Genomic DNA, 12,236 nt, shown 5'->3' on the forward strand with positions numbered 1-12,236 from the left:
AATAAGTAAAAGGGCATGAATACTTTCTGAAGGCACTGTATTTATTGGAAAGGAGCATCAAGCTCATCACCGTGCACTTTCACCACCCTGTGAAGTTCATCATAATTTATTTCATCTGTAGCCTAATAACCTGCATGCTTTCCTGAGCTGTAGTGGGAGGACCACACCACTAGTCATCGCCTGACTCCAAGTTGACTTCGATATGATGGTTAATATATCAATATTTGAGCATAAGAGCATTTCCACCGGTATTTCTCACATAATTAATTGTCTAGCGTATTTTGTTTTATCGACATTTGGAACGTTTAGCGACAAGGCCTGTCGTGACATTTTTTTATGCAACATGTATTTACTCGCATAAAAAGGTTGGATGGTAAACTGGTTAGAGTTAGAAAAAAGTTTAGTCCAAATCGAATGTTAGGTACAACATTTATTTAATATTATGAGTCCTATAAATTAAAATAGCCAATTTTGGTGCAATTAATTAGCTTAATTTCTCAGAGATCAAAATATATTTCAACAAAATAATGTTGCATGAATGCTAATCTTATCTGTTTCTAACAACAGAAATGATTTCAGAACAATCTGAGATGGTGGGTGTCGAAATCTTCTTTTTGAAGGGTAACGACCCTTTTGTGAAGAATAATAATAATTGGATTTACCTTCAAATATAACTCACAGATATAAAATGACATTAAATGTGAAACAAAAAATGTAACAAGAGGACATGTTCATGCAAGTACAAGTGTCGCTTCACTAATGTGGCCTATTGACAAGCTGCCTCAGAATTGGCCCTGTAGTGTTTGTAGAGTCGCTTCTCTATATCGTATCACCATCACAACAGAAGCACTATCATATATCGCTAAGTCAAGCTAAATGCTTGTGAGAAATATTAGTGTGTGTGTTTGTGTGTGCATGTGTGTGTCAGACTGCTATATAAAAACACTTCAAGTTCAGTGTCATTGTATTTGGGGAGAGAGTTGATACCAAGCAGGACTGTCATATACAAGGCTGTAAAAATGGATTTCACTGGGAGAAATTGGACAAGCCTAAGGACAGTTTCTCTGAATTATGGATTGCTCTGAGCTGTTAAATGTTATTGCCTCTCCTTATTGAGAGATTACACTGAGCATCAACCTTTTACTCAAATTCAAGGGACAGTAAATCTGTTTTTGTAGGGAGATTGAGTCTGTTTTGTGATCTTTATTGCATTGATATCTACCACAATCCGTCAGCTATAGACAATCACAATGGCTTTACAAGACGTAAGTGGCTTTCAGGACACCCCTATGTCTCACAGGTGGAACACTCCTGCCTCACTATCTGGGCCTATGGGAGATACCACTCCTCTCCTGGACATGGCTGATGAGAGGATCCTTGGTTGGGGAAGGTTTAAATCACCTGAGAGAGATGGAGGGGTCCCTCTGCGCTTTTTCATACCTACTCCTCAGAGCTCTGTTCCTTTCCGCTGTGACAACAGACACACGTCCCTTTCTTCCCTGTCCACCTCCTCATCACCGCCCACCCGCCGCCCATTCCCTTTGTCTCATGGAACCACTACCCTGGCCTTTGTGTTCCAAGGAGGTGTTATCGCAGCGGCAGACACACGTGCCAGCTGCTCAGGGCTTGTCGCCTGTCCCTCTGCCCAGAAGATCCTGCCCATCCACTCCCATTTACTGGTCACCACTTCAGGCAGTGGTGCAGACTGCATGCTATGGGAGAGAATCCTGGCCAGAGAGATCCGCCTTTACCAGCTACGCCACGGCCGCCGCTTGTCAATCACTGGCTCTGCCAAGCTCCTCTCTCATATGCTGCACCCCTTTAAGGGGACTGATGTGTGTGTGGCAGCCACTCTTTGTGGCTGGGATGTAGAGGAGGTTAGGATGGAGGAATTCAAGGGACAAAGAGTTGATAGGATGGGATCGGGCAGAGACGACAGCATCTCTCCAGTAAAACGGCCCCTTGAAGAGACAGGAATGTCAACTAGTGATGCTTGTAGTCAAGATGACTTGACTGACAGTGCCTGTGAGAGAACAAGACATGTAGTAACTGACGTGGACCTGACAAGATCCCCTGTCAGGGATCGTTGTGGCCCAAAGCTGTTCTATGTGTGCAGTGATGGCACCCGGCTGCAGGGAGAGCTCTTCTCGGTTGGCTCAGGTTCGCCTTATGCTTACGGAGTGCTGGATGGAGAGGTGCGGTGGAGCCTGAATGAGGAGGAGGCTATCTCATTGGCCAGAGAAGCTGTGTACAGGGCCACACACAGGGATGCATATTCAGGAAACTGTGTGGACGTTTTCCACATCACTGCCCAAGGATATTGCCGAAGAGACAGGGAGGATCTGAGAGAGGAGTACCACAGAGAGAGGGAGAGGGTGCTGAACAGGGGAAAAGAAGAGAGTGCGGAAGATAAGAAATAGGGATTGATAAATAGGGAAAGGGGATGATTAGGGTTGGGGTTAGAGGGTAGGGGTAGATTTAGCCCATTCATAGCTGCTAATTACCTTTAGCGTCTATTCATGAACGTATATCTTTTGGCTGGGGGAGTTTTGTTAAGAGCCCCGACGCTCGTGCTGAACGTTAACATTCATCGCTTGCAGTACGGTTTTGGAAACATAAGGAACGTATCTTTTATATCAGCCATATTTCCATGTTACAGCTCTTGTTTACAGAAAACAGATGGAAGACAGAGGCGACTACCTCTGCTAATTAGCTATCTGCGTCTCCGAACACCTGTGTGTAAACGGAAGACGGACGCCGTAATCGTGTTGTCACTAAAAAATACTGTCGGCGGCAACTCTGTTAAAACTGTACACTATTTAAAAAAGTTAAATAGTGTACAGTAAATGTAGCCTATATTTAGCATTTGTGAAATTATTTTGATGTGATAGGAAGGCAGAGGGCTTTATGTTTCTAGAACTGTACCGCAAATGACAATTAATTCACGTTTAGATGGAGTATTTGGATGTTTGGACTGCCAGAGCCAATTCACCTAGAAACAGAACATGTCAGTTCCTTGTACTATAGGGAGTAATTTTATGCTCCTTTAGTTCATTCTTGGGCTAGGGTAGATTTAAGGAAAATATAAAGTAAATAGAATCATTGGCCACTTTTTACAGAAAGTAAGGGAAATGCATGCAGAGATGGTGGGGCAGATACAGGGTGCGGGTGGAGAGGAAGAGAATGAAGAGGAAAGGTTGGCAACAAGCAAGGTATAAATTAGATGAGGGCTGCCACAGTCTGCCAGTGAGATACTACTTCTTGGATTAAGTTTAACAGCGGTTGGCATTGTGCCAGTGCAATAGTGGCCGCTCTTAGCATTTGGCGTCTTCGATTCAAAGAAGACAGAAAAGAAAGATGCCGGGAGTCATGCAACATCTTTGGTCTTGACTCTAGGTGTGGGGAAGTGGAGATCAGTAGAGCGAGAGAAAATACAGAGAGGTGGAGTAAAATGGCGTGGAGTGGAGCGAAAGCTGAGTTTGATTCGCGCAGAGCGTCAAGCAAAGTTGGTGAAGATGAAAGTCCTGTATGTCAAACTGGAACAAAAAGGAAATTGTCTAAAATTGGAGTGAAGGATACGTCTATGAATGAAAGTGATTTGCTTCTTTTTTGGGGGGGGTCTTATTTTGATTCGTTGTATTTCTTAAGAACAGAGGAAGATTGCAGTGGGCCTCAAAAGAATCCGGACAACAGAAGTTTCGTGCTTTGAACTTCAGAGTAAAGCACCCGTCAAAGGAGTCATCTCAAGGGTGACGATGGATGTTCATGTTGAATACCTAAGGAGAATTCCTGGTGTGGTTGGTGCCCGGCTTCTGACTTGCTGGGTGAATGGAGAAAAGAAGAAAGTCTGTTGGTCCTATTGTTTGTTTTTTTTACAAAGAGCATCTACCTACGCATGTGAAGCTTGGTTATGTAAGATACAGTGTTAGAGCTTTCGTTCCCAAACCACTGCAGTGTAAGAACTGGATTGTTGTTTCAAGTGTGTGCAGACGGGCAGAGTATACTGAAGAACGATGTGTAGAAGGACGACGGTGTTGCAATTGTGGTGGGGTTCATGATCCGGAGTTCCTGGAGTGAAGGAGATTGAGTTGGCAAAAGTTAGAGTAATCAATCGAATCTCCTATGCGGAGGCGATTTAAAATAATTTAGAAAACAAGTGATGCTAGTGAACTTAGGGTAGTGGATGCACCAAAGCCTGTAGTAAAAGTTTGCTGCCAGACAAACAATACCCTGTGTGTTAAAAAGGTAGAATTCATGGCCACAGTTATAAACTGTACGACTCAAGTCTCAAAGAAGTCTATAAAACTGGACATTGTGGCTGCGGCAGGAAAGTTTTTGGGACATAAGGATTTTACATCTGAAGACATGCAAGGGGTACTGGTGCCAGAAGAAGACCGGCCCTCCGAGGCTCCCCTTGAGCCTGTGTAGGGATCAGATCTATACATTTTTTTTAACAGTAAAGCTGTTTGATTTATTTAATACAATTTTAGGTATACACTACCATTCAAAAGTTTGGGGTCACTTAGAAATGTCCTTGTTTTTGAAAGAAAAGCACTTTTTTTGTCCATTAAAATAACATAAAATTCATCCAAAATGCAGTGTAGATATTGCTAATGTTGTAAATGACTATTGTAGCTGGAAACGGATGGTTTTTAATGGAATATCTACATAGGTGTACAGAGGCCCATTATCAGCAACTATCACTCGTGTTCCAATGGCACGTTGTGTTAGCTAATCCAAGTTGATCATTTTAAAGGCTAATTGATCATTAGAAAACACTTTTGAAATTATGTTAGCACAGCTGAAAACTGTTGTCCTGATTAAATAAGCAATAAAACTGGCCTTCTTTAGACTAGTTGAGTATCTGGAGCATCAGCATTTGTGGGTTCGATTACAGGCTCAAAATGACCAGAAACAGAGACCTTCCTTCTGAAACTCGTCAGTCTATTCTTGTTCTGAGAAATGAAGGCTTTTCCATGAGAGAAATTGTCAAGAAACTGAAGATCTCGTACAATGCTGTGTACTACTCCCTTTACAGAACAGCGCAAACTGGCTCTAACCCGAATAGAAAGAGGAGTTTGAGAAACAGACGCCTCACAAGTCCTCAACTGGCAGCTTAATTAAATAGTACACTCACAACACCAGTCTCAACATCAACAGTGAAGAAGCGACTCCGGAATTTCTCACATGGAATAGCCTTCATTTCTTAGAACAAGATAATGGGCCTCTGTACGCCTATGTAGATATTCCATAAAAAGTCAGCCGTTTCCAGCTACAATAGTCATTTACAATATTAACAATGTCTACACTGTATTTCTGATCAATTTGATGTTATTTTAATGGACAAAAAAATAGCTTTTCTTTCAAAAACAAGGACATTTCTAATTGACCCCAAACTTTTGAATTGTATATATAAATCCCAGACTCGGTAGTACCGTTCATAAATTAGAAAGTGTTATTCTCTTTTCATCCCGTACAGTAGATGGCGGGATGCACATTCAATTGTGCAATCGCAAAAATACCATAGAAGAAAACGTGCGTGTCGGTTGAGCTCCAAAACACTTTCAAAGATGGCGTTGTCTAGTGTTTTGCAGGGTGAGTCTGCGGATTTTTCATTTAGTAATGACCGGGCTTTTTCATTTGGTTGTGGGTTCGGTCAGACGGACTTGGGATTTGGGGCTGCACCGGGCGACAGACTTAATTTTACCATAAAAGCTTCACTCGGCCCTGACGACAAGGACGGCCCGGAGAGGAAAATAGAATTTCTCCATGGGACTACCACCTTGGCTTTCAAAGTAAATTGAGATTGCTAGTTAAAGCCTATTTTTTTTGTAAAATAACTCACACATTAACTAAAATGATATCCGTGATATTGTATTTGATATCAGCTATATCTAGCTATATTGGTGAAGTGTTGAGTTTCTTGCTGTGTCTGTTTTCAGTTTTCTTGATGGTTAGCTAGCTAGCTTATGTTAGCCAGCCAGTTAGCGTGCTAATTGTGCTTTATCATTGCCAACGCTAGCCAAGCTTGCAAGCTAGCTATTTAAATAACTGCTTACAGTAGCTTGACAACACTGACAGTTATTCAGCTAGATTACAAGTTTGCTTTATCCAAATGTGTCACATACTAGCTAGTAGCCACAGTAGTTTATTTGCTTGGCGTTTGTCAGTAATTTTAATTGCACTTAGTTAGTTACGTATTCCTATCCAGGGCAAAAGTTACTTGCTAAGTATACATTACATACTGGCCTAAACTTTGTTCATGAGAATTTGTATCCTTCTAAAAGTGATGGATCAACCTCTCTGTAGCAGAAATAAACTATCAACGGACAGCCAGTAAGGCCACCAATCTCTCAAGTCAAGTGCAGCTGGCCCTCCCTAACTAACCTGAAATCCCATTTGTCATTATTCCACAGTTCCAACATGGCGTCATCGTGGCGGTGGACTCTCGGGCCACAGCTGGCGCCTACATCGCCTCCCAGACTGTAAAGAAGGTTATAGAGATTAACCCGTACCTGCTGGGCACCATGGCTGGAGGTGCAGCTGACTGCAGCTTCTGGGAGCGCCTGCTGGCCCGCCAGTGTCGCGTCTATGAGCTTCGCAACAAGGAGCGCATCTCTGTGGCAGCTGCCTCCAAGCTTCTGGCCAATATGGTGTACCAGTATAAAGGCATGGGCCTCAGCATGGGCACCATGGTGTGTGGTTGGGACAAGAGGGGGCCAGGTAATTCAAACTCCTACACTCTGAGCACACGTGTTACCACAATTGACGTAGCTATGTTACAGTGGAACCCCAGTCATACCTGTACATGTATTTATTTACACTATGATCCGGTGAACTAGCCAACTATGTAAACACTGTTTTCCCATACTTATACCAAAGGTAGGCAACATACAGCATGAGTTAGTAGCTGCTCAGAGTATGAGGTGTGTGTGTGTGTGTGTGTGTATATGTATATATATATATATATATATATATACACACACACACCTTTTTGTTGTTGTTGTGGTTCATAATAGTTAGCGGGGATGGAGTGAACTTCTCCTGTCTCTGCTGCTTGTGAAAATGTTTACAACGCATCAGCTGTCAACAGTTACCAACACAGTTCAGAAAGTAGGCTAAGTACTGTATTGAGTGCATTTTGGTTGTCTCCCACTAGATGGCATTGGTGTCACACTTGCTTACTTTTGTGGATTTGACTTGTGTTTTTAGATGCTGTAAGAGTCAGTAGTCAACATTACAGTACATGAGGTGTGCTTAAAGAAGGCTGCACCGTGACGCTGTGATGGGAGATTGATAGGGCTGGGACTGTGGGCCAGGGAGAGCCGGCGTGGTGATTGACGCAAGGTCTTGGCCCGGACAATTGGTTCGCATGCATAAAGTGGTTCTGCTTGATCGATGAGCTTTGTTCGGAGTGGGGAGTATGTGTGGACTTCCAGACTGCCTGGGACCTAGGTGACTTGTATTAAATCCTGCAATCAATCGCGTGAATAATGATCCCACTATAAGTGCAATAGGAATGGCGGCAGCTACAATGCCAGTGATTGAATGGAGAGGTAAATGTCATCTAAATTAAATCAATCTCGATTAAGAGAAAGCTCATTAGCGGCTACAATGATGTCAAGCACTGTTATTCTGGTGATTAAGTGTCTTAAGTGGCACAAGAAATATATCTAATAAAGTATGTTAAGATCTTGACTAATATGACTGTAATAACATTCAATGCCATGACTCTCATATGGTGAACAGGCTTAGTGCCTGGCTGCTAGATGGTGTGAGTTAACGCACTCCTCTCATGGTCGTGTTCTGTCACCTCTGTCACTGGCTTCTAGGACACAAATCGTCTCGTGTTTTGTGATCAGTGGACTTAAAGTAACTGTCCAGTGAAAAGCTCACTTTTAAAAGTTCATATTCTGTTAACTCATTTCCAAATAATGTTGTTGACTCGTACTATACTCCTATTTGTGGCTAAAGCATAACTTGGTGAAAGAAAAACACTTCAAAAGCAAGAATATTTTTAATGACACATTCTGTACGCCCACACCATTCCAACACAATTAACATACTTAATTACAATTTTTTGGGGGAAGGAAAACTTTCACTAGTAATTATATTTCAAAGAAATCTGGGAACATTGAACAGTTACTATTAAAAGGGTAAACGTCATAAAATGGAGAGAGACTAGATGATACATTGACGGCCAAGTTAATGCACTGTAATACCAAACCACGTAGGCTCCTGAAGTGAGTGAGTCAGTGGATTTGCACAGGTAGCAGGAGCTGCACAGTATAGGTAAGCTGCTGTTCCCTAGTGAGTGTGAGGCTGAGCATCTGTTTTTGAAGCCCCTGGCCTCCTTTCCCTTAGAGCGGAGCCAGTGATGTGTTTAAGTGAGACAGACACATTCAGACAGACACTCTGCTCGTCCATCTGATGCCAGCCCCTGCTCTTCTGAATGCTGTCACTCTGATGTTCCTCATCGCTGACATGAAAAAGAGCTAGAGCTTAACCGCCTGTCACCTAACTGGTGGAGGCGCTATGCCGGAACGTTCCGCCGCTCGCAGCCCGCCGCCTTCCTGCAGGTTTATGTGGGCTCATGAATTTAAGCCCTTTTGTTCTGCCATGATGAGCGTCCCCCTCTTCCCTCATCTTCTGTGCCGCTTCTCAGTGACGCATTCTTCCTCCCCCTCCGTCATCCCAATCTTCATTCCTGCGTTCTCTACATAGATCCCAGGTGTGTTATGGATGTGGAGGTGTTGGTGCTTTTATCCCTGCCTGGCCCTGAAGAGCCACCCTCCTCCTTGCCTCTTTGCATGAGTGGCTGCCTTTAGAAAAGTCTCTTCTATTACATTTTTAACCAGTCCTCCTCAGTCTTCAGTCGCAACTCCAAAATGGCAAATTATCCTGGTGCATAGGCAGGAGCTTAGTGATTATCAGAGGGAGCTAACGATGCGTATAGAAGGTGCAATTTGCCAGTTGAAAGCAATTGTGACTTCTTAGAGCAATTTCTTAAAGACGTGTGCTTTAATAGGCTGTCCTTAACTGGCCTGGGAGCTGTACTCTGTAGCCTGTGTGATTCACAATTATCATAGGTTCACATTTTGATGGTGTTGAGAAAACAGGCTTTTTCCCTCCCTGATTCATCATCTGTAGGTTGGCTCTCTAGTGGAACAACACAGGCTGGTGGGGCTAGTCACTGCTGCTGCGTCACTGTGATCAAGCCCTCTTGCGTGTGTCACATTGGGGAACAAACTGTCTCACAAGTCATCCTTGCAAATACACCAGCCTGAATTTTGTGTGTGTATGTGTGCTTGCATTATCAAGTTTAGCATGTGCGAGTGTGTAAATATGGTTGTGATTTTGTTCTTTCGTTTTTCCATATTTCCTCTGAGTTTGGGTCACCTGCTTGGCCCGGTATGGGTCGATAGTTAATTTGGGTGTGTTGGGAGGGATCAATAAGGCCTAGAGCAGCGCCCCGGGGTAGACAGGCAGGCAGTGTGTCGGGATGTGCCTCGTCAGCAGGTTCTGCTGGGCTTGGTTTACTCTGAGAGGAGGCAGCTGTTCACATTCCCTCTGGAGGGCACCGCATGGTGTGTGCACTTGGATCTATTACGTGTTTGTGTGTGTGAGAGAAGTGTGTGTGTGGATGGTAGGGCTGTCCCTAACAAAAAAAAATTATAATCTTGGTCGACAGAGTTGTCTGTTCTTTCAACCAAGCGATTGGTAAACATTTTAAAAAGTGTATTTTTAAATATATATTTGACACATCCTATGTTTTTATAAAAATCATCTATATGTGGGCTACTGAGCTTGCCTGATGCTTTAAGCACTGTTATTTAAAAATGAAGTAAAACAAATGACTAAGAGTCCGAGATCAACAGCCTAACCAGATGAAAAAAACCTGTTCCCGACCCTCCTCTTCCGCTGCTGCTGGCCTTCGCAGATTCTGCCATTATGCTCATGAAGTTGCCGTTAACAGCCTACACCAGCGGTTTGGAGTGCCAAGTTATCGTACAATTTCTACTGATCTGCATGCAAGTTATGATTTTCATGTGCACATTTTCGTGGAACAGTTAATTTAATTTATAGTAGTCTATATATCTCAAAATAAATCGGGTTCAAGTTTGTCATTGAGTGGCCCATTCAGAGACTTGTCCCGTAGCCGCTCCTGCGTTGTCTTGGCTGTGTGCTTAGGGTCGTTGTCCTGTTGGAAGTGAACCTTCACCCCAGTCTGAAGTTTTGAGTGCTCTGGAGCAGGTTTTCGTCAAGGATCTCTCTGCGCTTTGCGCCGTTCATTTTTCCCTCGAACCTGACTAGTCTTCTAGCCCCTGCCGCTGAAAAACATCCCCACAGCATGATGCTGCTACCACCATGCTTCACCATAGGGATGGTGCCAGTTTTCCTCCAGATGTGACGCTTGGCCTCTTGGTTTCATCAGACAAGATAAACTTGTTTCTTATGATCTGAGAGTCCTTTAGGTGCCTTTTGGAAAACTCCAAGCAGGCTGTTATGTACCTTTTTTACTGAGGAGTGGCTTCCATCTGGCCACTACCTTAAATACCTGATTGGCGAAGTGCTGCAGAGATGATTGTCCTTCTGGAAGGTTCTCCCATTGCCCCAGAGGAACTCTGGAAATCTGTCAGAGTGACCATCGGGTTCTTGGACACCTCCCTGACCAAGGCCCTTCTCCTCCGATTGCTCAGTTTGACAGGCCGGCCAGCTCTAGGAAGAGTCTTGGTGGTTCCAAACTTCTTCCATTTAAGAATGATGGAGGCCACTGTGTTCTTGGGGACCTTCAGTGCAGCAGAAATGTTTTGGTACCCTTCCCCAGATCTGTGCCTCGACACAATCCTGTCTCGGAGTTCTACGAACAATTCCTTGGACCTCATGGCTTGGTTTTTGCTCTGACATGCACTGTCAACTGTGGGACCTTATGAGGTGTAGGCTACACACTAGGGCTGACCCCATTTAGTGGACAGGCTGTTGATCGCCCAATAATTTTTTTAGACTAGCAGTGGGAAAATAAATAAACACACACACCCCCCCCCCCAATTCGGAAAGTATTCAGGCTCCTTGACTTTCCACATCGTTACGTTACAGCCTTATTCTAAAATGTATTAAATACATTTTTACCATCAAATCAATATAACTACACACAATACCCCATAATAACAAAGTGAAAACAGGTTTAGAATTTGCAGACTTTTATAAAAAATAAATACCTTATTTACAATTTCCATGACACAGTTCAACACCTGATTCCGAAAGTGTTAAATTAACCTGCTTTACCTTGCTCTCCTCCTACCCCTCCCTGAATGTCAGATGGTACAGACTGACTCCTGTCTCTCTGCCTCCTCAGGGTTGTACTACGTGGACTCGGAGGGGAACCGTGTGTGCGGGGACCTGTTTGCAGTGGGCTCTGGATCCATGTATGCGTACGGTGTGGTGGACAGTGGGCTGAGACAGGATCTATCTGTGGAAGAGGCGTGTGAGCTGGGTCGCAGAGCTATCTACCAGGCCACGTACCGAGATGCCTACAGCGGAGGACAGGTCAACCTTTACCACGTCCACAGTGAGGGCTGGACCAGAGTGTCCCAGGAAGACGTATTGAAGCTGCACCACCAGTACCAAGAACCAAAGAAATAGAGAAGGGAGTGAGCAATGGTTGAAGGAGATGGAGGGAGGGCGTTGTAGTTTCTCTGTCAAGAGTTTGAGAATTATAAAAATTAGGAATGGTTGATAAGGATATAGCAATCATTTTCTTCCGTTTTGGTTTACTTTCACTTACACGTCCGTTATGGTTTACTTTCAGATATGTTCCTAGCTAATTTAAATGTTTGAACATTTTTCCCAAACAATGGGCTGCAGTTCCCCCACACGGTGTTTGATATGGGGTCTCAATATACGGCTCACTCAGTCTTGTTATAGCTCTACTTTGTAACCACAACTGGGAAAGCAAATCTTTTCTCAATAAACCCTGAGATGTTTTTTCAGCTTGGAATGTGTTTCTTTTCATTTGTGTCCTCTTGTTTTTCCTCCTGTGTTTACTGTAGCTGTGCATGTTATTCATGTACACAACACATTCTCACCTCTGTCATTTCATATTTTTCCTTGACATTGCTTCTTTCTCCAAAATGTTCATTTTCTGTTGACATTTTGGCATCCTGAGATCCTGATGTATTCTGTTCCTCTACTGACAGCGACCCTTCTAACCCTGCTCTGTGATCCATTGGAGAGTA

At 43.6% G+C, this 12,236-nt stretch overlaps 2 protein-coding genes across 2 annotated transcripts; both read left to right on the forward strand.

The window, feature by feature from the left end:
* The first annotated feature begins 979 nt into the window (after positions 1 to 979).
* LOC115157329 (proteasome subunit beta type-5) lies at positions 980 to 2,430 on the forward strand. The gene has a single exon (XM_029705496.1). It carries the CDS (start codon positions 1,251 to 1,253, stop codon positions 2,418 to 2,420), a length of 1,170 nt encoding a protein of 389 aa, XP_029561356.1. The 5' UTR covers positions 980 to 1,250; the 3' UTR covers positions 2,421 to 2,430.
* Positions 2,431 to 5,541: 3,111 nt separating this feature from the next.
* Positions 5,542 to 11,990, forward strand: psmb5 (proteasome 20S subunit beta 5). Its single transcript, XM_029705497.1, has 3 exons — positions 5,542 to 5,795; positions 6,417 to 6,723; positions 11,357 to 11,990. The coding sequence occupies exons 1-3, from the start codon at positions 5,571 to 5,573 to the stop codon at positions 11,641 to 11,643; spliced, it is 819 nt and encodes a 272-aa protein (XP_029561357.1). The 5' UTR covers positions 5,542 to 5,570; the 3' UTR covers positions 11,644 to 11,990.
* The last annotated feature ends 246 nt before the right edge of the window (positions 11,991 to 12,236 follow it).

The sequence above is a fragment of the Salmo trutta genome, chromosome 21 (genome assembly GCF_901001165.1).
Source record: "Salmo trutta chromosome 21, fSalTru1.1, whole genome shotgun sequence".
NCBI classification, from domain to species: domain Eukaryota; kingdom Metazoa; phylum Chordata; class Actinopteri; order Salmoniformes; family Salmonidae; genus Salmo; species Salmo trutta.

Coding starts and splice junctions, on each gene's coding strand:
- LOC115157329 (XM_029705496.1), top strand. CDS start 1,251: ATGGCTTTACAAGACGTAAGTGGCTTTCAGGACACCCCTATGTCTCAC.
- psmb5 (XM_029705497.1), top strand. CDS start 5,571: ATGGCGTTGTCTAGTGTTTTGCAGGGTGAGTCTGCGGATTTTTCATTT. Junction 5,796..6,416: donor CTACCACCTTGGCTTTCAAA/GTAAATTGAGAT, acceptor ATTATTCCACAG/TTCCAACATGGCGTCATCGT. Junction 6,724..11,356: donor TTGGGACAAGAGGGGGCCAG/GTAATTCAAACT, acceptor CTGCCTCCTCAG/GGTTGTACTACGTGGACTCG.